At 51.0% G+C, this 27,431-nt stretch overlaps 3 protein-coding genes and 1 long non-coding RNA gene across 6 annotated transcripts; 2 read left to right on the forward strand and 2 right to left on the reverse strand.

The window, feature by feature from the left end:
- Positions 1-529: 529 nt before the first annotated feature.
- On the reverse strand, positions 530-2,860 carry gpr142 (G protein-coupled receptor 142). Its single transcript, XM_037464464.2, has 2 exons — positions 2,698-2,860; positions 530-1,733 (listed from the first exon to the last, which is right to left on the reverse strand). Exons 1-2 carry the CDS (start codon positions 2,834-2,836, stop codon positions 787-789), a joined length of 1,086 nt encoding a protein of 361 aa, XP_037320361.2. The 5' UTR covers positions 2,837-2,860; the 3' UTR covers positions 530-786.
- Positions 2,861-7,905: 5,045 nt separating this feature from the next.
- On the forward strand, positions 7,906-11,702 carry btbd17a (BTB (POZ) domain containing 17a). The gene is made up of 3 exons (XM_037464461.2): positions 7,906-8,180; positions 9,287-9,584; positions 9,947-11,702. Exons 1-3 carry the CDS (start codon positions 7,979-7,981, stop codon positions 11,019-11,021), a joined length of 1,575 nt encoding a protein of 524 aa, XP_037320358.2. The 5' UTR covers positions 7,906-7,978; the 3' UTR covers positions 11,022-11,702.
- A 115-nt stretch (positions 11,703-11,817) lies between these two features.
- map2k6 (mitogen-activated protein kinase kinase 6) lies at positions 11,818-19,071 on the forward strand. Of its 2 annotated transcripts, none has more exons than XM_037464446.2 (12): positions 11,818-12,199; positions 14,576-14,633; positions 14,737-14,785; positions 15,176-15,289; positions 15,443-15,562; positions 15,768-15,884; positions 15,959-16,010; positions 16,087-16,214; positions 16,293-16,370; positions 16,462-16,577; positions 16,813-16,858; positions 17,072-19,071. In XM_037464446.2, the coding sequence occupies exons 1-12, from the start codon at positions 12,112-12,114 to the stop codon at positions 17,147-17,149; spliced, it is 1,044 nt and encodes a 347-aa protein (XP_037320343.1). In that variant the 5' UTR covers positions 11,818-12,111; the 3' UTR covers positions 17,150-19,071. The 2 variants fall into 2 exon arrangements, with proteins under 2 accessions (XP_037320343.1, XP_037320342.1); XM_037464445.2 differs by having other exon boundaries at positions 11,828-12,199; positions 16,462-16,601.
- Positions 17,227-20,133, reverse strand: LOC119213269 (uncharacterized). Of its 2 annotated transcripts, none has more exons than XR_005119889.2 (3): positions 20,064-20,133; positions 19,228-19,359; positions 17,227-17,321 (listed from the first exon to the last, which is right to left on the reverse strand). It is a non-coding gene; the product is annotated as an uncharacterized LOC119213269 (long non-coding RNA). The 2 variants fall into 2 exon arrangements; XR_005119888.2 differs by lacking the exon at positions 20,064-20,133 and adding an exon at positions 19,626-19,705.
- Between the last annotated feature and the right edge of the window lie 7,298 nt (positions 20,134-27,431).

The following is a 27,431-nucleotide window of genomic DNA, read 5'->3' on the forward strand; positions in this document are numbered from 1 at the left end:
TTACTCCATTTCAGTCATGTTATTATTTCAACACACTGAGCAGTAGTTATTATTATTATTATTATTATTATATTTATTTATTTCACCACAAAGATACAACAAGCAAAATGTCACAGAAACCTTCACGCTTCAGGAAATGGAAATATACCATCTGTACATCTGTGTGTGTGTGTGTGTGTGTGTGTGCTGGTACATGCATGAGAGTGTGTGTGTGTGTGTGTGTGCTGGTACATGCATGAGAGTGTGCGTGTCAGTGTGTGTGTGTGTGTGTGTGTGTGTGTGTATCCGGGTCTGCTGTTTGAAGAGCATCTTCTCCTGCGAGCTTTCATTCGAGGTCCAATAAGCAGCCGGCGGTTGCTGCTCGCCGTGGAGACGGAGCGATTAGTTCCGCTCTGCTGGCGATGCTCAGCGGGGCGCGACGTCTTTTTTGGGGGGGCTTTGTGCATCTTTACACACAACTCACACTCAAACTGTCCCTCGTCCGTCTGAGGATGACGAGCTGGAGGCCACGATGAAGGTGGGAGGATTTGATGATGGTGGAGCTCCTCCCCTTCTCCCAACAACATGAAACACAAAAGCCTGATGCACAATCATCAAACTAAATATGCGTCCTGATCGTGTGCTTCAGGGACAAAAGTTTATGTTTGAACAAAAGAAACGTGAGCCAATCAGAGCGTCCGGGCTGACTGGCAGCTGGAATACACGCACACTGCAGGACGAGGGGACAGTGAGGGGACAGTGAGGGGACAATGAGGGGTTTTGGATGAGGAGGACGGGGTCACAGGGTCACAAGGGCTTTCTGGCCCCGGCTGTGGAGTCCCGCTGCGAGCGCTTGATGTTCCCGCTGCACAGAGAGGAGACGGAGGCGCTGGTGGGGGCCTCCGGGTGCGGCGCGGCGTGGCGGGGGTGCAGGGGCCCCCCCCTGAGCAGCACCACGTCCCGCACGGCGCCGCGGAAGGGCTTGCTGACGAAGCAGTAGAGGAAGAAGTTGACGGCCGTGTTGAGCATGGCCAGCATGTTGGACAGGTCGTAGGCCAGGTGGACGCGCCAGTCCCGGTGCACCGAGGACACGTACAGGTGGTAGATGACCACGGCGGTGCGGGGGGCCCACAGCACCGAGAACACGGAGGTGATGGCCAGCAGCATGGCGGTGGTCTTGCCCAGGCGCCGCGGCGGCGCCGACTTGGGGCCGCGCCCCTCCTGGCTGCGCTGGCGCCGGGGCCGGGCCCGCAGCGTGCGGATGATCAGCGAGTTGAGCACCAGGAAGATGCCGCAGGGCAGGAAGTAGATGATGGTCACGTGCGTCCAGATGAGCACGGCGTCCAGGCCCGTGGGCGGGTGGCTGTTCCTCCACATGTCCGACCACCAGAAGAAGGGCACGCCGGACAGCAGGGACAGCGCCAGCACCGCCGCGATGGTCCTCCGGGCGCGCGCCGGGTAGCTGATCTGCCGGTGGAGGAGGGGGTGGCACAGCGCCACGTAGCGGTCCACGGTGAGCGGCACGGTGGCCCAGATGGACGCGTGGTTGGCGGCGAACTCGGCGGCGCTGACGGAGTGCAGCAGGAGGGCGGGGACGTCGCGGTGGAAGACCGCCGTCTCCAGCAGGAAGCCCACGAAGATGATGAAGAGCTGGGACAGGATGTCCGAACCCGTCACCGCCAGCAGGTAGTAGTACAGGGCCTTCTTGGTGCGGCACGCCAGTCGGGACAACGCCACGGCCGTGAGGATGTTCACTGACGGAAACAGAGACACACCTGTGAAAGGTCACCTGTGGAGAACTCCACCTGCCTCCTTTTAGTGTTTCTAAATTCAACCACGCCCGAAGTGAAACAACCAATCGCAGCCGAGGATTCTCTATCGCAGCTGTCAATCACTTCTCCTCAATACTGAGTTTCAGTAACGCTTTTGTGTTCGCTGTGTGGGCGGGGCTTGATTTTGGTTTTCTACATGGCAGCACGTGACATCACAGGTTCGCTGCTTCCATCCAAAGACACAAACAACACAAATGAAAATTACACTATGCATTAATAGAAGGCACTCATCTATTTAAAGATAATTTAAAGAGCTATTTTCGCATAATAATATGAATTACTATTATATTACTATTGATAAAACATGATTAAAAGGTTCAAGAAATCCTTAAAAAGTAGATTGTGGTTGTTTTGTGGGTCGAGTTATCCCACCTTGCATTTGTAAAATGCATTCATGCAGTTTAAGTTACAAAGCATTGATTTTATTTGTCCCCTTGTATCACATGTCTCCTCTGTTTCCCACATCAGCTGCAGGATGCTCTCACTGCAGCATGCGCACCAGCACCCGGCCTCCACGAGGCCTGCGGGACGCACCTGAGCAGCTAAATCCCTGCCGGATCGATACCAAATCACCACCATCGATTGGTCGTGTGAGGTGAACACAGTCCATCAGAGAAGACAGTTATTGATGCACGTGGAGGCCGATGGAGGCCGATGGAGGGAAGGAGGGGTCCGTAGACTGAAACGGATTATTGTAACCTGTGAGCGGAGCCATAGCAGTGTTGATCACTGAGTATTGATTACCCTTAGAAATAGACATCAATGCAGACTGTTGCTGTGACCAAGATGCAGTGCATCACGTAGTTAATGAAATGACTGAATCTGCTGAGCTGAGGGGAGCTGTGAGGGAGGGGGGAGAGGGAGTGGTCCTTGTGACTTTGTGTACCTGGTACTCCCACACAGAGCAGGATGCTGTAGTAGATGACCGGGATGAAGCCCAGGACGCATTTGGACCTCTGCAGCTCCTCGGGTTTCGGGCCCAGCTCCTGGTAGCCGGACGCCGTCACGTTGAACCAGTCGATCATGACCTCTGCGCCTCCCCTGGGAGACGGAGACACCCAGAGCTTTCATTTCAGATACGACCTAAACAAAGGCTGTTGTCATTGTCATTAAATCTCACGAAAAGACCAAAACCGGCACAAATGTGTCTGCTGAGAAGTACGGTGTGTGAGATGTTTCTTCTTCATGGCCACAAACACACACCGTAGAGTCATCCAACACTATTCTGAGATCCACATAAATATTATTAGAGCTACAACTAACTATTATTTTTATTTTATTCATCTTCTTTTGACGGATTCGTTCGTATTCTTCACACTTTGCTACAACTGAAGGAGACATAAAATCTCAGGATCAGATATTACAAGTCGCCATAGTAGTGATGACATCATCATGGTGCTTAACAGGGGGAAGAAGATGCATTGTCCCAGGGACGGAGAGCCCAATGAACGCGTTGGGACGTGAAGGTGGGTGTTTGGTGAAGAGATGACCTGTGGAGAACAACAAGTCGCTTTGGACTCAGTCAATTAAGCTGCAGGTCAACAGCAGATGGGCCGACCCTCCACCCGCCAGCCTCCGCCCTCCCCGCAGTCATTACCGCCCCGTCTCCTCATGGCTTCACCCGGGAATCCATCCATCCTGTTTTTCTCTCCGCCCCCCCCCCCCCTAATTGTCCTCACTCATCCGTGAAGCGTCTCTGGACCGGTGTTATCTCTCCAGCTCTCCATTTAGATGCTTAACCAGAGTAAACGTCATCCGGGGGCCGCGATGGCCCAATCTGAGGAGCCGACCTCCTCCTGACAGCCGGTCGCATTGAATCGCCGCCATCGTAAAGGCGCCATCGCGCCATTATGCAACTGGAGCGTTTTATGACTCGTGGCAGGAATGCAATCGTAAAACGCAGAGATGTTCCGAGGGCTTCTTCGCTTCCGCTCGGCGCGACAAACAAGCAGAAGAGCACGTGGGGGTGGATGGCGTGATTCTGCGTGTGTAGGCCGGTGCGGTAGAAGCCGCCTGGAGTAACGTTCTCCTTCTGAAAGGTCTGTGCACTCGAGGGCAGGAGGATGTTTGTGGTCGTCTCATGTCAGAAAAGGCAGAACAGAAACGTGAGATTTGTCCCAAGAGACGACCACGTTTCACACGACTGCTTCTAAAAGTGGCTCCCGGGCCGACGCCATGGGCCGCCTGAAGGTCTCAGCTGGTTAAAGCCTCATTGATCTGCTCACGTAGAGGACTACGAGGAACCTTTAACTGGTTGCAGGTCCCGGTTTAGTCCGGATCCCCAACAGACCTCCATCAGTAGACGAGACCACCGGAGAGAAGAAGGTCTATTTCTATACAGTTCTCAAAGCTTGGCCTCCAGCAGAGAAGAAAACCACGAGGAGCCAAAACATGAACATATGAACATCCTCAATTTATCTGGGCGACTCCCATCTTCTGAAGAGGGTTGATTCCAAGCCACTGATCATTAATTCATCTCTTTCCGTGTTGGTCTGAAGGACGCCTCCACAAGGTTAATAACAGGACAGAATGTCGCGTTCATTCCTCTTCTGGGAGTCAAACTGTCTCTCCGGCTGTGAAGTGGTGTCCTCTTCATCACCTAAAATGACACTTGCGGAGTCTTCCTCGGTCAGAGTTAATTCACTGACGTTTTCCGTTTGCTTTGTTCATGAAACGTTCTCATCTTTCACTCTTTGTTCTGTCACATCATCCCACAGGCTGAGGTACAGGAACAGGAGCTGCTGCTCATCCACAATTTGACCTCAAAGGAGAACAGACTGGATCACAGTAATTGAGTTTAAACTATGTTTAAACAAGCAAATGTTCCAACAAATGCAGAACAAAGATGATGTATAATAGAGTATCAAATAAGTGAATAGAAGGAATAGAAGCTAAAGTAAAAGTGTGTAATAAGACAAGTCACATACAGGAACTAGGGTGTTAGATATAATAATATATAATATTACATCTTTACTGAATACATTCACGAGAAATGTTTGATAGATGAATTCATTTAGAAAGTAAAGAAATGTCACTTTTTCATTACTTATGTACAGTATATAAACTTGTGTTTTTGGTGCTGTTCGGAAAAAAAATAATTAAGTTTGATTGAAGATTGAGAAGTAAAGCAGCAATACTGACGCTTAAAAACACCCTCCCAAGCAAACTAAATGACCTCTGGAAGCATTTAGTGACGACTCGTTTCCTCTCAGTGACATGAGGACGGAACACTGAGGGACCAATGTCCCCGTGGACGCTTCTTTGACCCTCACCGGAACTCCAGGAGCGACGAGCCTCCTCTCGCCTCCTCTATCGCTTCGTCCGCGCTCCACTGAGCCCTCTTAATAATTCATTGTGAGACGGCCGCTAGCACAACTGCGCTTCATACGGTTCCTCGTGGGGGGGGGGGGGGGGGGGGGAGCTCCTTCAGGATTTACATCTCTACATCTTAGACTTAAGAAGTTGACCCCGAAAGAAAACACGCTCTCACTTCAGACCGCTTCACATTAGCGTTAGTTTTGTTGCAGAAGCTCAATACGGCGTGTTAATTATTATTATTATTCTTAATTATTCTCCAAAACAGAAAAGGCCACAGAAACAAAAGGAACCAAGAAACAAGACGGCAAAGAGGGGAAGCAAATCAATACTATAATCCAATACAATAATCACCTTGTAGAGTCATTTTCTCATGGGACCAGAGGCGTCGCCCCCTGCTGGTCACTACACAGAATGCAGCTTTATCTCATGAAACATCATCTACACTCGTCAGTTGGCTTGATGGACCAACTGTCGGTATTTGGCAAGTTGTCAGTGATAAAGAAGTTTCTTCCTGATGCTGTTTGTGATCTTGCTAAAGTTCAACCAAAGAGGCCAAAATCCTGAAGGTCCTTGAGAAGAACGAATCCAGAAGAGCATCTTGGCAGAAGCGGTTTGTTTCTTACAGGATTCAGGGAAGGAAAATAGGAAGAAGAACACACTTCAAGCCCAGACAGAAGACGCCGTAGATGATGAAACAATTGGAAGTGAGACAGACTCGCTACCGTCTTCCCTAAATAACTTCTATGGTGAGACTGCAGTAAATAGTGTGTGACAGCTCTGATTGCCCAAGAAACAGAAACATCTCCTCTGTTTACAGCAGAGCTTCTCGCCTGTGAGCCGACTGCTCTTCAGCTTCCTTTGCCCTTGTAAGGTCAGTCTCAGTCTTACCTTCACATCCAGTTTTCACAGCGATCCTCCACCTGGTTCACTGCTGGTCCTCGGCTCCGTCGTCCCCCCCCCCCGATGCTCCTACAGAGTCCCCGACATCGCTGCTGGACACCCAACGAGAAGAGGTGGAGGAAGAGGAGCAGGAGGAAGAGGAGTCCATGCAGCCGGTTCATCACAGTAGCGAGTGAGCAGAGGAGTGGAGAGATGAGGCAGAGGGGAGTGTCAATGTGGGGCGGGTGGGAAGGAGGGGAGGGAAGGGGGGAGGGGGATTGATCTGTGGACCATTGGGTGTTGAAATAATTCACTGGACAGGTGAAATGAAGTGTCAGAAGGTCACTGGAAGTCTAAATGCTTCCTCTGTGACAAACATCGTGATTAATATATTACATTCTACACAAAAGAGGCGGACCGACCGGCTGCCGCGCTGCTATTGGCTAAAAGATACCCGAAACCCACCATGTCGCCACGCACGCTACTGGATCAATGCTTGATGTGGCTGTCTGTAATTGATACACACAAACCTACCTCAAGGTAGGTTTATTGACCCTACACTTGTGTCCCCAAATGTGACCGTGTGGACAGATGTCCCTGCAACGTGACAAGTGTAATCACACACACACACACACACACACAAACAGGGTTCAGATAAAAACACCAGCAGCAGTTTGACCCGTTTACCAGACGTACAGGGGTCCCGCTTACAAACGCTGCCGGGGTCAGTCGGGCCAACGACCATCGAAGACGCGACTCGCCATCCATCGTTGGATCAGAGGGAGACGACGCACTGTTTATATTTACGACTGGTCACAGTGCCTTTGGTGAGTTTTTCAGGGCAGAGGAGGCTCGTAATGCGGTGAGCTGTGGAAAATGTCAGATTTGCTTTTACTGATATAATTAACTGCAGTGCAACTTGTACTCTATGTTGAGCTTGTTCATTGCTTTAATGTCTGTTTTTAATGTTTCAATTAATACCCCGAGTTATTTTTCAACTCAACATGGCTGTAATTATATGTTGCAGAGATCGGTCTTCCCTCTAGTGGCCACGACGTGTAAATACAAATAGTATCTACAGTAAATAGGGGGTGAACGCCTTTGTCTCTGTAGACACATGTAGATGTGTGTAGAACATCGAGAGCATTAAAACCAGGCGGGAAACTGCAGTCCTGCAGAGCAAAGTCAGAGCTTCATTAAAGCTGCATTCTCCCCAGTGACCACCAGGGAACGACTCCCCTGCTCCTGTATAGAAAATAAAGGGCGAACCTTTGGTATTATAATAAACACAGTTTCGATCTGAATCTTTAACAGTGGATCAAAATGGTGTGAAACCGATTCTGTGTGATCAGGCATCTTTAGAAAGTTCTCTGTGTTCTGTTGTGGTCTGAAGCTGAAGGACCATTGGGGCCAAACCTTCTGGCCTTATTGACCTGGTTCTATCCAGTCACACCCGGGCTAGCATAGCAGAACCCCACTGCCACCCCCGGTGTGACATGCCCATCCACTCCCCCACACACAGGACCCGGCCCACCGAGCCGAGGTCACCGGCCGGATCTGACGACGCACAACTATCAGACACTTTGACAATGAATCTACAATGAAGCAACGAGGGATTTAATGAAAATCATTATGAGGGGATATTGATTGCGTAATTCCCCCCCCCCCCCTAATGAAGCCGGCTGTGGCCTGAAGCTGTGAATAAATTGCATCTGCTGCTGTATCACGCACAAGTCCCGAGTGGGCTGAACCACTGACACAGCCAGTGGGGGGGGGGGATGGAGACTGATCGGTCCTGTCCAGACCTGCAAGTAGATCAAATACCGTCTTCCTCCTCCTCCTCTTCCTCCTCCTCCTCCTCCTCCTCCTCCAATCAATAGCACGCAGCAAGCGTCACCCCAGGACGAGGAAGTCAGAATCAAAGTGGTAACCATGGAAACAAACCCAGACCTGATTCCACACACTGATCGATGAGGTTGTGGGTGTGTGTGCGGTGGGCCGGATGTGGAGGACTCCTGTCCCACATTCAGACACAGAGCCCCCTCGTCCCCCCCGACAGAGGACAGAAGAGCAGACGGACGGCTGAGAGGAGGATGGAGAAACAAGTGGCTGCGCTGGGCCTCGGGGTGCTGGTCCTGGTCCTCGCTCTGCTCCGCGGGTCCGATGCTGCAGGTCAGTCAGCGCTATTCTGTGACACTTATGCTGCGCATTAAACTCCTGTGCGGAGTTTGTTCAATGGGTTTCAAAGCCAGAGGTGATTTTGCTGCAATCCTGTCAATTATTTATGAAATGTTTCAGGTGAAAAACTTTTTATCAAATGTGATTTGATAAAAAGTTTGATTTACAAAGTACAGGTTTCCATATTGTGAAAATAATGTGAAAAAAACAACATTGAAAAATAACAGTGAATGTCTTTGTGCTGTTGTGTGGTTTCAGATTGTTGTTGTGTGTCTTTCATTAGTTAAAGAGATGAAGAATGTTACAATGAAAACTGATATTGTGTGACGTTATTGAGATTTACATTTGGAGGGAACTTTGGTGATGGAGGAAGTTTGATGTGTTTTTGGGGGGGTAGTAAATAAGACAGAAAGGGGAGGAGTTGTGGCTGATGGACGGGTCACACGGACCTTTACTCAGCAGACCTGTTTTCAACCCAGTTCTGGATCCAAAACCCAAACTCTATTGAGGGTCCAGCTTCCAAAAGGCAAACGATTCAAACGCTGTTAAAAGACGGGAATATTGATAAATGCCTGTGACACGATGAAGATGTGAGTAAGTGTCAGAAGTTTAATGAAGGAGTGAAAATCATATCAACAGACAAAAGGACGTAAAAGTTCCTTTGCATTTGACTAAGGAGGCGGGGGGGGGCTACAAAGAGGCAAAGCTTTAATTAAACATGACCCACAATTCCTCATCCCCCCCCCCCAAACAGAGAGAGCAGCTAGACGATCGATGGGGGGAAACGGCCGATCGGCGCCAATTGATCGTCCCGCTATCAGAGCGGCTCATGAAGGACTCGTCCAATGAGGAGCCCAGTGGGATCTCTAATGCGTCCATGTGGCGAAGCAACAGTCCCAGCGAGTGACCCACTTTATCCATAAAGACGATTATTGGTTGGGGGGGGGGGGGGGGGGGGCGGAGAGAGTCCAACAGACTTTCAACCAACGCAGTGGTTTGATTCTCACCTGAACGCCGCGTTAACCCACCTGCAAACATACACGTACCTCTTTCTCATGGCTCCACGTGTCCCCCCCCCGCCACTCCCCCTCCTCCCCCAGGCTCGCTGAAGGTCGACCCGCCGCAGGACGGCGGTGGCGGCCGCGGCTCGGACACCATCAGCCACTCCCTGAGCGTGGTGCAGCGCCTGGAGGCCCTGCTGCTGCAGGGGAACGGCAGCGACGTGGCCCTGCGGGTGGAGACGCCCAGCGCCGACGAGGTGAAGGTGATCGCGGCGCACGCGCTGGTGCTCTCGCTGCAGAGCGCCGTTTTCGAGGAGATCCTCCTGAACCGCAACGGCAGCACGCTGGTCCTGAAGGAGAGCTCCGACTGCGCCGCCGTGTTCGACAAGTTCATCAGGTGGGGGAGCTGCCAACGAGGCTCATTAGAACGTGACCTGCGTCTGTCTGTGTTCATCATGTGATCATTCATCTTAGGTAGGAAGCTGCTGGTAGTCTACAGAAGATATAGTACACAGAGATGGTGGTCCTGGAGCTTCAGATGATTGCAGTCTGAAACCTCGCCACTAGGTGTCCCCTGATCCCCACGTTGGATCTTTAGAGGCTGAATCAAATGAGATCTAGAAGGCGTTTTGTGTGCTGAAAAAGGATGTGTGAAGATCCTTAAAGGGGGGGGGGGCGTCTTCAGCCAAATGGTCTCATTTCAGATGTTGTGCTTCAATGCTCCCTCACCGAGCCTCTACTTCCTCCCTCTCTGAGCAGGTACCTGTACTGCGGAGAGATCTCTCTGCATGTGGACCAGGCCATGGCGCTGCACAAGCTGGCCGCCAAGTACCAGGTGCTGGGCCTCCAGCAGGGCATCACCCAGTACATGACCCAGAACCTGGCGCGGGAGTCCTCCTCGGGCCACGTGGCGGGCTGGTACGAGTACGCCCAGCAGGCCGGCGACGGCGCCCTGCGGGACAGCTGTCTGCAGTACATGGCGTGGAACCTGTCGTCGCTGCTGCAGGGCGGCGAGTGGGCCGCCATCAGCAGCCAGCTGCTCATGACGCTGCTGCAGCGCTCCGACCTGGTGCTGCAGAGCGAGATGGAGCTCTTCGCGGCGCTGGAGGCCTGGATCATCCACAACGAGCCCGACGGGCTGACGGCGGAGAACGCGCTGAGAGCCGTGCGCTACGCCATGATGCCGCCGCGCGAGCTCTTCCGCCTGCAGACCCACTCGCCGGTCCTGGCCCGCTACCAGGAGTCGGTGCGCGACCTGCTGTACTTGTCCTACCAGTTCCACTCGGCGTCGCCCATGCACATGGCCAAGTTCTTCGACGTGAACTGCAGCCTCTTCATGCCGAGGAACTACCTGTCGCCGCTGTGGGGCTCGCCGTGGATCATCAGCAACCCGTCGCGAGACGACCGCAGCACCAGCTTCCAGACGCAGCTGGGGCCCAGCGGCCACGACTCCAGCAAGCGGGTGACCTGGAACGCCATGTTCTCGCCGCGCTGGCTGCCCGTCGGCATGCGGCCCATGTACACGGAGGCGGGCGCCATGCAGCCCACGCGCGTGGAGGGAGGGCGCCCCCGCATCATCATCACGCCGGCCACGTCCAGCGCGGACTTCGCCGGGGTGAGCTTCCAGAAGACGGTGCTGGTGATGGCGCAGCAGCAGGGGAAGGTGGTGGTGAAACACGTCTACAACTTCCACCAGAGCACCGAGGAGAGCGGCGACTTCCTGGCGGAGGCCGACCTGCACCGCCGCACCTCGGAGTACCTCGTGGACGGATCCCTCTTCCTCCACATCGTGGTGAAACCGCTGTACCAAACCCTCATCACCATTAAGAACTGACCCCCCCCTCCCCTCCCCGACCTGGTGAAGCCCCCCTCACTCATATCACCACGTGGGGGAGTGATGTTTGGATCGTGGTCTCTTCTCATCGGGCAACTAAACAAAGTGGTGACGGTCTGAGGGCGTTTTGTGACATCGCCATGAAGCGGGGGCGGAGCCTGGCGATATTCTACATGTTTCTTAATGTCAACAAGCGCAACAGAAAAATCTTCTGCCGTTGCGGAACTTTTATAATTCTGCCGTTTCCACGCAGCAATAGTTCACGAGGCACCGGGTTGATGTTCGTTCCAGCAGGAACATTTAGTTGAAAATAAGTAAAATATTGGATATCGCCGCCCTCATCTTTTATGTTACATGTTCTGTTCCTTCTATGTTTCCTGTGTATCGTTTCTGAATCTTGGTGCTATGTGACCCGTTCACATTCAGGGGCCTCAGTGAGCGTTGACTTGATGATTTTAAGGTCAAACAACATCCAGAGGTCGACGTGTGGTTTGGAAGCAAAGAGTAAAATAAACAAAAGTAACTTGTTTGAAGAAACCAAACCCTTCACAGCTTATTTTAATAATCTCTGAATCAGTTCTTACTGGGAACCAAATGTTGAAATTGAGTCATAACGTATTTATTAAACCTCTTAGTTCTGTCGTGTACCTTTAGCTCACTGATTAAAGTCATCACTTAGATCCTCGCTTTGCATTTTGATTTCATCAGAATTCTTGTTTTATTCAAGTTTTATTTTCACAGTTCAAGGGTGCAGCACGTGAACAGGTAAGGAACTAAAGACATAATGGAAAATAAAATCACAACCCAATCAGCTTACACATGCTTCCGCGGACTACTTTTCCCGTGAGCCTTTGCGCGCCGAGCAGGAAGGAGCTCACACTGATCCCAGCCGCGGCCCGTCATGTAGCTTCTGCGGACGCATTCTTTGCGCTGCATTTGCAGAATTACGCGATTCCCGTTGCTGGGGGGGCGCGCGTGCACCGACCCGCGCGCTCCGGACGCAGGAAGCCTGCGCGTGCATGAAGAATCGAGGCTCGTCCATTTGTTTGGCGCATCTTTTGTTTGCAAAGCTCGAGCCTGCTCCGCGGCGATGGAGGGAGGGAGCGAGAGGGAAGGCAAAGTCTCCTGTGCAGCCCCCCCCCACCCGAGCAAAGGGGAAATGTCTCAGCCGAATCGAGGTAAGCACGCGCACCGATCCGTGCACCGAGCACCGACATGCAATCACGGCTGCACCCTCTGCAACATGCACCCGCTGCAGTCCCGCGGGTCACGACGGGTCAGTTGCGTTTCCGGTTTCACATGCACCCCCCCCCCGTGCACAGTTCCTGCTGAGACGACGCTCGCGCTCGCTCCCGTTGACGTTATTAGCCGCGCACAGGGGCGGGGGTGTCAGTCACGAGATAGACCTCTCTTTCTAAAGAACTGTGCACGTGTCTACGCACGGCTCGTGCACATCGCTCAAGGTAGACACTGACACGGGCGCGTGCGTGATCGTGGCGGCCTGCAGCTGTCGGGCTCAACGCGTGAGTGTTGATCCGCTTCTGCTAATGAGGCAGAACATAGAAATCTAATAATAGAATTTGTTTATGAGCATCCAAGTGGTGCTGCGTTCAGGAACAGGGGGGGGGGGCCCTCTCGGCTTCTGTGCATGGGTCACAGCCCAGATGTCCCGCCTGCATCTCCCCAGCGTGCACACTAAACACGTGCACGTCACACTGACACCCCCCCCACAAAAAAAAACTTTATCAGCAGCACTGAGCTCGTGCTCCGACGGATCCTCAGCAAACAAAGCAGCTGTTTCTCTTTCCAAGAAATGCCAAGTGGGGCGCGCTCATTGCGCAACATGCTGCACGCACGCGCACACACATGCACACGCGCAGGTAGCAGAGAGAGCCTCCACAGAGGAATATGAATAATGCTCAGACGTTCATGCTGTTTGTCTCTGTACATGAATGAGTCGGTTCGGGACTTTCCTGTTGAGCAGAAGTAGGTTTCTGTTGTCATTCATTAATGATGTGCAGTGCAGGAAGCATTCTCTCACACACACACACACACACACACACAGATCAACCAATTCTTCACCACAAAAAGTATATTTTTGATTCTTCAACCTCGCAGAGAGAACAAAATGGAAACCATGAGTCTGTATTGATACATTTCAATATGGATTCCTTCTGTTGCACTTCCTCCAACTGATAATGACTTGTATGACTTGACCATATTAGGCGTGACATAGTGACCTGTCAATTACTGTAAGCCCCTCCTTAAAGCATCCCCTGCTTTATGGTCTGTTTGACTCTAAATGGACCATCATTCGCTAAATGAACATCATGCTGCATTGAAGACTTGAAACTAGAGACTGAGACCATAAACTCATGTTTACAATGTTTACTGAGGGAATAAATCAAGAGAGGAGTAGAGACATTTTCTCATAGACGTCTATGGGAGCAGAGGAGTCGCCCCCTGCTGGTCACTACACAGAAGTAGAGTCATTTCCTCATAGACGTCTATGGGAGCAGAGGAGTCGCCCCCTGCTGGTCACTACACAGAAGTAGAGTCATTTCCTCATAGACGTCTATGGGAGCAGAGGAGTCGCCCCCTGCTGGTCACTACACAGAAGTAGAGTCATTTCCTCATAGACGTCTATGGGACCAGAGTTCTTTATGTCCCCGTTCGGTCCTGCGTGTCCTGGTTTTGTCCTCGTTGCTCTGCTCCTTTGCTGATCGCTGGTCCGGTTCCAGGCCCGTTTTGCTGCATTAGCAGTGGAGTTGTTCTACTACTTGTCTTTTCCTGGGGGGGGGAGCATACACACATTCCCACTGCACTGAGACGCTCTCCTGGTGGATCCACAACCACCTGCAACAGGTGTGACACAAAAGGAGCAGCCATTCTTAGAGCCCCCCCCTCTGTGATTGACCCGTCTTCCTCCGGCTCTGTAGAATTCCATTCAGGGAACTCTTGGGATTGTTGAAATTCCATCCATTGTGTGTGTGTGTGTGTGTGTGTGTGTGTGTGTGTGTGCGTGTGCAGCAGCAGGCGCCATGTGATCCAGCGGCTGGTTATCACACAGGGCAGCTGTCACCTGAACCCCCCCCCCCCTCCCGCCCACACACACACACACACACACACACACACACAGCACCCCTTCCTGTCAGCACTACGATACGGCGTGCACTTAAGCAACCCGGTGCGTAGGTTTGATGTCCAGCGCGGCGGGAATAAAGGAGGGAATTATGTGTTTGGGTTATGCAACGAGACCGGAAAAGATTACGTAACAAAAGATCCAACATCCTGCAGCAAGTCGGCTGGGCTGTCTCCTGTGTGTGTGTGTGTGTCTCTGTTACCTCCAGGTGAAGCAAGCACACCTCCTCCTCTTCCTCCTCGCCTTCCTCTTCTAGCGTTGCATTCAGTGTCCACTGGGAGGTAGGGGGGGGGGGGGGTCTCCCAGTCGGGCCCCTCGGGCCTGCTCCTGCTTCTGGACCGTCCTGGACTCTGCTTCTCCACGACTGTCTTTTAATCAGGCCAAATTTTTTTTTTCTTACCTGTGTTTCCAGGTAAGAGGAAGCTGAAGCTCCCCAAGGAGGTGTTTGAGCAGCCCCCCCCCGCCGCAGTGTAAGACGCTTCCTTTATTTATTCATCACATTGTCATCTGTGAGCTTTGGTCGCTGCTCCTCTGGGTTTTATCTGGTTTATCAGTAACAAACGTGTGTTTCAGACCCCCCAGGGATTTGGATTCTAAAGCCTGTGTGACCATCGGAGAAAAGGTAATTTTATTTCTAGGTCCTTTCAGGGTTTTGATGCTTTCTTTCTCTCCTCCTTCCTCTGATTCTTTTGGGACCCGCTAGCAGTAAAAATATCTGTGTTCTACTCATCAAAAAACCCGAGAAGGTGTTTGCTGATCCAGACTTCAGGCGCCTCACGTTATCGGGTTGATGACTTGAAAAAGTCACTTCTCTGTAAAAAGTTCAAACAAAAAAAGACTGTTAAACAGACACTAAACCTTTTTTTTTACAAATCAATACAACTTGTGTAGATTAGCATCCGTTAGCTCTTTGAGATTCCTGTTTTTACTTAAGTTTAACGGCCACCTTCACTTCTGCGTCCATCCTGACCCCTGACCTCTGACCTTGCTCCCCGTCCCTCCTGCGGAGCAGAACTTCGAGGTGAAGGCCGATGACCTGGAGCAGATCTGCGAGCTGGGCCGAGGAGCGTACGGCGTGGTGGACAAGATGAGGCACGTGCCCAGCGGCCTCATCATGGCCGTCAAGGTGAGTCCCTTCTTACATTCAGTGAGAAAAATAACTTCTTTAGTTCTTCAAAGTAATTTTTCATTTATTACCTTTGTTATTAATGCATTCATATAAACGACACATCTTTTCACTTTAACAATATTCACTTCCTGTTTGCCCCCCCCCCCCCAGCGGATCAGGGCCACCGTGAACACTCAGGAGCAGAAGAGGCTGCTCATGGACCTGGACATCTCCATGAGGACGGTGGACTGCTTCTACACGGTCACCTTCTACGGAGCGCTCTTCAGAGAGGTAGCCTGGACCCACAATGCATTGCGCTTCTCCGACCTGACCTTTGAATGTGTTATTTAACTTGGTGGCTCTCATGAAGAGGCTGTCAGGTGCTTTGGGATGAACTTCCTCCTTTTGACCTTAAACACTGGGGTCAAACACTCGCCTGCAATGAGTCCTGGCTGGTTGCCCCGCCCCCTTCATCTTCCTCCTCGTCTGTTGCCAGGGCGACGTGTGGATCTGCATGGAGCTGATGGACACTTCCCTCGACAAGTTCTACAAGCAGGTGATCGAGAAGAGCACGAGCATCCCCGAGGACATCCTGGGGAAGATCGCCGTCTCGGTGGGTCCTGCTCCTCGCCGCCGCCGCCGTAGCGCCGCCCTGCCGCCGGCTAAACGGCCTCTTTGTCTTTGCAGATAGTAAAAGCTCTGGAGCACCTGCACAGCAACCTGCAAGTCATCCACCGAGGTGAGATTGGGTGGCGCTGGTCGCCGGCAGCTCTGTGAGGCGCCACTAAAGCCGCCGCTCTCTCCTCCGCTCGCAGACGTGAAGCCGTCCAACGTGCTGATCAACACGCAGGGTCAGGTGAAGATGTGCGACTTCGGCATCAGCGGCTACCTGGTCGACTCCGTGGCCAAAACCATGGACGCCGGCTGCAAACCCTACATGGCGGTGTGTGTGTGTGTGTGTGTGTGCGAACAAGGAGTTCAACATGGCGCTGCCATTAACGCCTCCTTCTCTGTGCCGCAGCCGGAGAGGATCAACCCCGAGACGAACCAGAAGGGCTACAGCGTCAAGTCGGACATCTGGAGTTTAGGGATCACGATGGTAAATGTGCTCTGGTGTCCGTCTCGACCTTTTATTACCAGTTGGTAAACATTCACAGATCCTTCCGTTTGAATCCCCTCGTGTGTTTCAGATCGAGCTGGCCATCCTGCGCTTCCCGTACGACTCGTGGGGGACGCCGTTCCAGCAGCTGAAGCAGGTGGTGGAGGAACCGTCGCCACAACTTCCCGCCGAGCAGTTCTCCCCCGAGTTCGTGGACTTCTCCTCTCTGTGGTGACTCTTTTTGTCCTAATTGGCCCGAACACTTCAGTTCCACATTTGTAATTGTTCCCTCCTCTTCGGGACGCTTTATTCTGAAAAACGAGTTGTTTAATTTCCCTTTGGCCTGTTCGCCTGCAGTGGTTCAAACAGGAAGCGAGAGTGAGTGAATGTGGTCTGAGGTCGGGACGCGGCTCAATTCATCCGTCCCTTTCTTCCTCTGCAGCTTAAAGAAAGTTTCCAAAGAGCGGCCGACGTACACGGAACTCATGGTGAGTGTTTTATGGCGTAACCGCGCCGGTCGCACACTAGAGGGCGCACCCCCCCCCGGCATGTAACACTACATCACTGTAGTGTGCGCTTCATCATTTGCATCAAATAGGAAACATGAAATGAACCGATCAGAGCCCAGCCCCTGCATGCTGGGTTAGCCAGGTTAGCTTAGCCTCCATCCACCCCCCCCCTCTGTGTTGTCTCCTCCTCAGCATCATCCCTTCTTCAGCTGCCACGAGGCCAAAGAGACGGACGTGGCGAGCTTCGTGAAGGTCATCTTAAGGGCCTGAGTCGAGAAGCACCAATCGCAGCCCCCCCCCCCCAACGTGTAGGGTGGGGGGGGGTCCTTGAAGCTCCGCTCTGGCCCCACGTTTCCCGCCTTTTACTCCATCGATGTCGACTGTCTGGACTCCAGGTCGTCGTGGTCAAACTCCGGGTTTTCTTTTCTTTTTTTTCTTTTGGCTGAAAAAAGCCACAGAGAAAAGATGCAGATTATAAATATATATAAATATATATATATATTATCAAAATGGTTGTATTCTCAAAGTGTTGCATTAGCTTAATTGTTGACTGCATGTCCAGAATTTATCTCTCAGAACCGCACTTCAACTGCTTAGTGTGTGTGTGTGTGTGTGTGTGTGTGTGTGTGTGTGTGTGTGTGTGTGTGTGTGTGTGTGTGTGTGTGTGTACGCAGGGCTTTGTGTTTTTCGGGCGCACACATTGATTTCGTTGATTCTGACTTGATGAATCCACCAAACGGGGTTCAGGAGCCCAGTTTACTGTCGGTTGTCATGGTAACCGTGGTACTTTTTCTCCTGTTTCAGCCGGGTGGATTTGCATGAGATGCTGTTCATTTGAGTGATAACAGTTGTGTTCAGAAGCGCATTTGTCACTAATCATGAAACTCAAGTCCCCATAAAGCCCTGTGGGATTGTGGGTAGGAAACCGGATCCTTCCACGATCCGTCTCGTGTTTTACTCCTTGTGTTAATCTGCAACTGCAAATACACAAGTGCAGCTAGACTGCACAGGTAGGGGGGGGGGGGGGGGGGGGGTGAAATAGAGTGAGTGCGTGTGTCCCCCTTGTGGGAGAAGACCCCCCTTCTTCTAGTCTCTCCTGAGCGAATCAACGTTCTCCACTGCGTGTTCCACATGAGAAGAACTGGATGTTGTTACTATTATTGTTATTAATATTCTATTACTCGTTGTATTTATTACTGCTGTTCCTCTCTGACGTGTCAGCGCTTCGACTAACTCCTGTGCCTCTCAGTACAAGCCAAGTGATGACATCACAACAGCCCCCCCCCTTCAACCCCACTCTGCATCGCAATCCCACTTCCTGTTTGTGTTTCTCCGTGTGGGCGGAGCTTAGCTATGGGGCACTGACATCACACCTGTATAAACGACACTGTCCCCTCCGCATGACGCCGTGATGACATCATCGCACACTTTAAACCCTTTAAAGGTGAAATGTAGCCATCGAGTTTCACTTTTTCTTATGGAATCTCCTGGTTGTAAAAGGTGACTTGGGTCAGAGTTTGGGTCAGTGGTGACCTTTCACCCCCATGTAAAGTAAACTATTACAGCCTGAAGGGAGAAGCATCATCATTCAGTGATATCGTATGATACTACAACGTGAACTCCTGGTTTCAGGGGGCCCTTCGCGGTCTTCATCATCCTCCCAGAGCTGCACCTTGACCCCCCCCCGACACCCCCTCGCTGCTAACAGCTGACTCGCATTCACTTTCTAACCCGCTGCACACCTGCATGAGGAGCTCTTTAGTCCGTGTGGCACTTCCTGTCTGCGAGGCCATTTGTGTCTCGTGTTGACCTGCCGAGTGACTCCTCTGATACTTGGGGGGGGCATTGTTACATCCCTTAAGGAGACGTGTTGCTGGCGTGATTAATAGCGACGATGTCTTTTTTTTCTTCACCGCCGGCCCGAGCGTCCTGGAGGTCGAGTCCCCGGCCGTGACCTTTGAACCCGCGTAGCTTTGTGTGTCTGTGTGTGTTGCAGGTGGTGAACTGCTGGTGTTTGTTTTTGTTCTGAATGAGACCCCCCCCCCCCCCCCCCGATACCATGGCTACAGCTCCTCAGAGTTCCTCTCTAAAGACTGATGACTGTTCATTTAGAGCTAAATGGATTTCTATGAATATTTTAAGTCGCTCTGTGCAGCTGTAACGATTCAATAAAGAAAAGAGGTATTTTTACACTTTAAGGTCCCGTGTTCACTCTGTCGTCTAAAAATGGCTTATTTCAGTGAAAACCACGCTCCCTGGACGCCCCCCCCCCCTCAAGGAACCGGACCCAACTACAGTCAGAGGATATCGCGTGCAGAAGACCCCTGGGGGGGGGGTGTTGGACCTACCTGGTCCTGCTGCGTTCTCACAGCCCACCTGCTCCCACGCGCTGTGACGCACGTCCCACAAGGGGACCGTCCGGCCCCCGAATCGTCTTCCTTCCTTCGGGGGTCAAAGTTCACTTTGATAGAAGGTCGTCACTAAAAACAAAACAAAACAAAACCGTTCATTGTTGTTCACGTTGTGTGAGTCAACCCACCTCGGGGTCAAAGGTCACTGGAGCCTCTTTCTCACAGTAAGTTAAACTCGTGAATCGGACCCTCGAGGGCCCATCAATCATCTGACTTCTGACACTCAAAAATAAAAATAAATCTTTTAATCCTTTAATTCCTTTTTATTTTTGTTTGGCATATTGAGACTAAATGAACTATTATATTATTGTATTAATACATTTAAAGTGTTAAACCTGTGGGACGTCGCTCCTCCTGAATACAAGCTGATGATCTCATGGAAACTGCAGCATGATTTATAATGAAGTGCAGCCTCAGAGGGGGGGGGGGGGGGGGGGGGGGGGGGGGCAGAAAGATTTTATGTTCACTAAACCTTTGACTTGTAACCAAAAGCAGCCGTTACACCCCAACGTTTGCTTTATGTGCTTCTAGAAACATGAACGCAGACATTAAGACACGTTTCACTCCAGAACCAAACGTTCTAGTCTCAGGCTCACAGGTGAGAAGATGGAAATATATAAATATATATCTCTCTTAAACATGAATGTGAAAAATCGATAAATCCAGATTCAAAATGATTTTTTTGATATATTAACACAAAATGTTTCTCCAAAATAAATCTGTTTTTAACAGTATTTGTAATATACATTTGATACACTATGACGTAGTGGTACCTTGTGGTGAACACCTCCTCTTCTGTCCTTCTGTCCATCACCACAACGCAGGAAGAGCTGCACCTATAACGGGGGGGGGGGGGGCTGGTGCACCCGCATTAGCTGCTTTGGAAAAAGGATGAAAACAGGATCTCCAAGTCAAACAACATCCTGTGACCCCCCCGCCCCAATCGCACAAGTGTTTGCACTGTTTTTCCTCTCTGGTGAAAGTGGGAGGGAATCGATCTCCTTCATTCTATGGTCGCCATGGCAGCGACAGTTTATCAGATCCTCGGATTCCCTTTGACCTTCAAACACAGCAGTGACTCACAGGCTCACATTCCCGTCTCAGGCTTCCTGCATCACATCATGTTCGTTATTACTAACATGTGCATGAAGGCATGTCACAACCACATGAATACACTTTGGTACAAACTAATAAGATTCAACACAGCACATTTAACTAATCATGTGATTTTATTTAAAATGAAAGAAATGACTTGTTTTAAATATAGGAAATGAAACTGATGAAATAAAAAGAATTCCCTCCTCAGAGGTATTAATAAGTGCTTTGGAGCAATTAATCACGTGGAAGAAGTCAAATAAAACCCGGAAACGTTGCATCAGCCGACGTTGCTTTACACACACGCACACACACACACACACGCGCACACACACACACGCGCAACGTCCTGAGAGGAAGCGGCTGCCGGGGAGGAAGTGAGCTCGTCTGCGTGTGAAGGGAAGAAGAAGTGTTAAAGTTATCAGCCGAGTGGGAGCGCTGCGTTTGGGGGGCTTCCTGTGCACAACAAGTGCTTCCTGCTCCAGATCTCCAAACAACCCCCGGGGGGCGTGGGGGGGGCAACGTGACACGTGAACCTGCCCTCCACTAAAAAACACAGGTGGAAACTATACGCGTCTCTATCTAACCAGCAGACTCCTATAGGCCCTCCAAGTCCTCCATGGAAAATTCATGTTTTTCATTTAAGCACATTCCTCCACACACACACGCTCACACACACACACACACACACGCTCACACACACACACACACGATGGGGCCCCGTGCAGCAACGAGAGCTTGTTAAAGCTAAGAGAACATCACATTACTGCACCCCGTGAGCTTATAACCAAGCCATGAGCAGCAGTGTAATAACAGTGTAATAACCACCACGGAGGAGTGGGAGGAGCCAAGGCAAATGTGTGTTCATTTGTGGTTTGTTTAATGAAAACCATAATAAAACAATAAAACTAAAATAATACACACATTACAAGCCCAAAACACCCTGGATCCTACATTTCCCATAATGCAACAGCTGTTTTCCCCACTGACAGGTCTGCATGTCTAATAATCCTCAGTCTCTGCTCGTTATCAGAAAGCCGATCGGCGTGCACGTGAGCGTGCACGTGTTGAGATTCTGCTGATGAGTTTACAGAAGCTCCTCGGGCCCCTTTGTGACCCGACAAACCGGGTCATTCATCACATGACTTGAACGTTCACGGGCATCACGTCATGAGGGGACACTTTCGGACATTTTCATTTGAAGAAAGAGAGGAAATAAAAGAACGATGAGCATCAGGCTAGTTGTTACCATCATCTTCATGAATGGAGGTGAACTGATTTGTTGATGCGTGTTGTTTCCTGTGCTACTTCCTCTAGACCTAACGACATACATGACATAAGTATGAATAAACACCACCACACGCTCTACACGTCACACTGAGCGGCCTAAATAAAACTCCCCCGGCTCCACAATGTAAAGAGCATGTGACCTACAGAGCGACCACGTGCTCACACCCACTACACGGGTTGTATAAATACACACACACACACACACACACACACACACACACACACACACACACACACACACACACACACACACACACACGTGTGTGAGCGGGTTCATGTAGGCGTCTCATTCAGACAGGAGCATGAAGCGTGACGCGTGGGACACCTGACGAAGGGCCAGAAGGAAGGAGGTGGTTGTTGTTGGGATCAGTGTAACCTCCACAGATGAGCGTTGAGGAGCGGGAATGTTCTGGGGGGGGGGTCAGGGGGGGGCGGCCTCGCACAGTTTCTCCCCTCGTGGCTCGTTTTTGTATCGAGTGTCTGCGGCCCTTCTTCTTTCCACTCGCGCTTCCTCTGTGTAACTCAAGACCACACAACTGGCAGCAGCTCGGGTAAAATAGTAACACCAAGGGGGGGGGGGGCTGAATGGATATAAAGAGAATACAGAGGCTTTTTTTGTTAAAGGGAAAACAGACACGTTTCATTCACCCTGTGAAGATCTGCTTTGCGTGTCTGTCTGTCTGCGGGGGCCACGGCATCTGACCCCCACTGAGACCAGCTACAAGCACACTGCTGGTACCTGGATGGTTACACAAACCTTTCAATGTGTGTTCATTCAAGATCTAGAAGATAAAATGCAAGAATGATTACTTTGTTTTATTATCATTAATAAAATATAATAAAGATATTTGATGAGATGATGTCAGTTATCAGCGGAGCTGTTTCCTGCATTTTACAGTGAATCTATTAAAAGACAACGGTTCTGATATTTCTCAATCTGGGGATGTTCCTGATTTCAGTGACTCAACGTTCTTTGAATAGAGCTCAAGGTCATAATCACTGTTACAGACCCCCCCCCCCCCCCCAATGTGAGAGGTGGAAACTGAATATGATCCGGTTGTGCGCGTTACACACAAGTGGAAAACATTTCCTCCTGATCCTTTGATCCTAAAAGTAGCTCAAACCGGGGGTCGCACCGATGTTGTTGTTGATGCTTTTACACACGTACACCTTAAACGGGGACAGCTGGTCCACCCCCCCCCCCCCCCCCCAAACACACACACGACACAAAGTTCAGATCAAGTCGCTGCCCTAAAAGGTTGGACCTGTCACATCTGTCTCCCGTCCACCAGAGGACAGGTGTCCCTGTAGCGTGTCACATGGAGGCCCTGCGGTGGAAGCTGACTTTCCCCTCAGAGCAAACACACACACGGACACACACAACCTCACCGACTCAGCAGCTGGTTCCACCTATTGTTCCCCGCTGCCGGGGGGGGGGGGGGGGGGGGCACGGGCCGCAGGGCGACACCTCTGGAGGGGCGTCCCCGGAGTGACCCGAGGCGACCCGTAGCACCGCCTTCACACCGCCTTCACGCCGCCTTCACGCCGCCTTCACGCCGCCTTCACGCCCTCCATCTCAACCAGTGAAGAAACATGGAGCCTGAGTGGGGGGGGGGGGGGGGGGGAGGATCCGTTTCTTTACCCACGTGCACATGTAAACGATCTGTGACAGCTGGAGGTTTCATACTCAGTCCACATAGCATCTTTATTACCTGCAGTATTATTAAATGACAGAGGAGCATTGACCCTCTGATACAAAAAAGGGAAAGTAAACTTTCATTCCTTTTTGCAGCCAAATATTTGCGACTCACAATGTTTGTTGTGGTTGTGTGCAGAGCCCCGACAAGCCGACAGATTACTGCTGGCAAGCTCATCAATAACAACTCAAATCGTGACCTGTGACCTCCGCCGTCTGCTTTTTGCCACTGTTTTTCCTGCGGGTTTTTCCTTTTTTTTTCTCGCTTACAGGAAATCTGTAAGAGGATCTTTTTTTCTCCTCTTTCCCTGAAGTTAGGAAGTCGTGCCGTATATTTAGATCACAGCTGTCCACCGTGGAAATAACCGAGGCCTTCGGGTGCCTCATGGAAGGTGAAGGCACCAAACTAAAGCATGAGCTGTGGGCCGACGTCACGTCAACGCTCATCGTCTCTTCGGCGCTACACGGGAACGACAGAAACGCGTTTCCATGGCTACGCCCTGCGGGCATCCTGCTGAGCACCCCACACACCTGTGGGGATTGTTTTCTCATAATCTACACACACACACTGGCAGGAGGGGAGCTAGTTAGCGTTAGCTGCTAGCTGTTAGCAAGTAGTAATGAAAAGTCGGCCGTGAATCTTCTTCAACACTAAAAGCCCACAGAAACCCCCCCCCCCCCCCTCCGACATTGCCACTGTGCACGTTCCCCGCAGCCAGCTGTCCCCTCCTGCTTAGAAACAGCTGTGTGTGTGGAAAAAGGGTGTGACGGACAGGGGACAACAACGGACAGGGCCGATGTCCAATTTTAGATTGAGCTGACCCGTTTCCAGAGATTCCAGAGGAGCTGGGAGTGTTTCAGGAAGAGCGGGAACAACTGCTCCGCAACCCGAAACCCCGTCTGACAACAGCGGTTTCATCCGGTGCATTTTATTCACCTCACGTGCAGGCTGCTGAGGCAGAGAGTACGGCAGCAACCGGTTTATTTACAGCTGGAGCCTCTAAAAGAGGGTCCACAGACCCCAAATAGGACCACATCTACTGCATGGCGGGGATAGAAGGACTTCCTGTTGGGTCACATAGGGGATCAGGACTGAAGTGACTCACTAAAGACACTCACTGACGGCTTTATTATGAAGTCTTTCCATGAAGGTTAAATGTGTGTAGATGTTTATTACATCACAGGCATAGAACAGGTCAGTTGTGTGGTCTTCCACCGATGGGTTCGGTGTTCTTTGGGCTGCCTGATTGGACGGTAAGTCATTACCTAAAACAGCAAGAGGCCCAATATGTGTTTCACATGGGAAGTTCTAAACGGTTCATTTGAAGCTCGTAGGTCCCTCAGCTGGTCAAATACAGTCTCCTATTCATGGTCTCCTCTCTCTTACTTTAAAACGAGCCCTCGCTAGGTCACCAGATTCTGGGTCAATAAGTGCAGTGTGGTTCCCTCTCGGTTTCGCTCTCACTCAGTTCACGTTGTCCTCCATATAATTGATGCTTTTCTTCCTTTTGCTCCTGTGTGAACGTCACAGTAGTAACTGCGAGGTCACGCTGAAGTTTGGGCTTCCCCCCCCCCCCCCCTGCGCTCGAGTTTCCTTGTTTTCTGGAACCTCTCTTATCACAGGATGCATCTCAGCCCCCCCCCCCCCATGACATGTGTCCAATCCTTCGTCCTCTAACTGCATCACTGGAGTTAAGTCAATCCTCTCAACAGACCGACACACATTTTGTCTAACAGTAGATGTTGTGTAAATCATTTTGAAGTTTGTGTTACTGAAGGAGCTCTGGAGCACCTTCTGACCAAAGTCACCAGCAGTTTGACCCCCCCCCTCCTCCCTCCTCCTCCTTCCTCTGGGATAAAGACCTTCAACTGTGAGCTGAGCCTGATTGTTCCTGAAAGCCTTTTCATTCAGATCCTTCTGCTCTGTGGCCCCACTTAAAGTCTGCTCTGCTTTAGCTTTCTAGTTCTGTGAGGAGCTTTCAGTCTGCTGGAGACTTCTGGGTCCTGTTGTGACATTCTGGATGCACAGTGCACTGTTTTCGGAGGGAACACAGACATCGTGTTCTCCATGAGGCCGGCCCCTCGGGACATGGGTGGTCCCCGGCGTCAAAGGGCCCCCGAGCCTTCAAAAGGAGTCCCTGGTCCCTCACGCTGGAGAAGACCTGCCTGAGCGACCAGGGACCTGTCGTCCTGAGACATGGAACCGTGTGTGTGTGTGTGTGTGTGTGTGTGTGTCGCGCAGTAGAGGTAATGTGGTTAAAGTCTAACCGCCGGTAAATGATCCCGACACCGTGTTTACCCGACGCCACGCGCCCTGGTTGCCATGGCGCGGCGATGCAGCGAAGCGACGACTCTGTGACTAAGGACCAGCAAAGCAAACGCACACACACACACACACACACAGACACACTCCATTAGCATCCATAAAAAGCTGAGGCTTGTCAGCATTAATCAGCCTGTTATTGTGAACTCTTTAGTGCAGGTGTACAGCCCCCCCCCCCATGTGATCTCTTCCTCCACACGGGGACCATAAGAGGCGTCTGACCGCGTGACTCGAGCTAGTTATCGATATAATAGACAAATGCTCTATTTGTTGTTCTGCAAAGACGCCTCGTGAAGTGAAAAAGGTGCAATCGTGCCCCAATTATGGTTCAAACCAGGACGCCGTGTTGCTTTAGTCAACAAACGTGACTTGAAAACGGGAGAATGACTTGTGAAACCATCCTGCAATGGAGGAAGCGTCCTGTGCACCACTCTGGATCCTGTTTGAATGATTCCACATCGACAGGATTCAATTTAAAAGATAGTGGAGGAGTGAAGAGTCTCGGCTTGTTGGAGCGTTGAGGGAGACGCTGCGTTATTTTCCTCAACAACAGGGGGCGCACAAACCAAATGATCCAAAAGTACGAACTCATGACGGAACCGAACCAATAGAAGGAAGAAAGCAGTCGGTTGTGGACTTTGTGTTCTCCAAACTACTTGATAAACCAGATCCTGTGGGACACACTTTGCATGGACGGGGCCTCTGTTGGGTGAATTATTTCATGATGTCCCCTGCTCCTGCTGTCCGTGTCCCTCCTCCGAGTGGCCGTCTCCGGGGAGCACAGAGCTGACGTGGTTGGTTGTTAGTGTCCTCGCGCGTGTCCATAGCAACCACTGGATTGCCTTCCTGAGGACTTCACAAAATGTGACAGACACATTTTGTGCTTTTACTTCCTGTTCAAACATGTTGGGGTGGGGTGTTTAAACAATGCGATGATTCCTTAGTCCTCGCTCAAAGAGTCACTGCATCCAAACCACAACAGGGACTGATTTGCTCTCTTAAACCAAGCGGTTCTGTAGATGGACAATGGATTCATTTTCACACCTCTGTGTCACTGGTGATGCATCGAATTATTTTCTGTAGATCACTAAAAACTGCGTTTTAAAAACATGCTTTGCTCGAGGGTCAGAGTTTCAATCTTCACTTCTAACCACTGGTCTGACCCAGGAGTCAAAGCTGCATTCTGTGTAGTGACCAGCAGGGGGCGACTCCTCTGCTCCCATAGACGTCTATGAGGAAATGACTCTACTTCTGTGTAGTGACCAGCAGGGCGCGACTCCTCTGGTCCCATAGACGTCTATGAGGAAATGACTCTACTTCTGTGTAGTGACCAGCAGGGGGCGACTCCTCTGCTCCCATAGACGTCTATGAGGAAATTACTCTACTTCTGTGTAGTGACCAGCAGGGGGCGACTCCTCTGCTCCCATAGACGTCTATGAGGAAATGACTCTACTTCTGTGTAGTGACCAGCAGGGGGCGACTCCTCTGCTCCCATAGACGTCTATGAGGAAATTACTCTACTTCTGTGTAGTGACCAGCAGGGGGCGACTCCTCTGCTCCCATAGACGTCTATGAGGAAATGACTCTACTTCTGTGTAGTGACCAGCAGGGGGCGACTCCTCTGCTCCCATAGACGTCTATGAGGAAATGACTCTACTTCTGTGTAGTGACCAGCAGGGGGAGACTCCTCTGCTCCCATAGACGTCTATGAGGAAATGACTCTACTTCTCTCTTGAT

The sequence above is a fragment of the Pungitius pungitius genome, chromosome 21, assembly GCF_949316345.1.
Source record: "Pungitius pungitius chromosome 21, fPunPun2.1, whole genome shotgun sequence".
NCBI classification, from domain to species: Eukaryota; Metazoa; Chordata; class Actinopteri; order Perciformes; family Gasterosteidae; genus Pungitius; species Pungitius pungitius.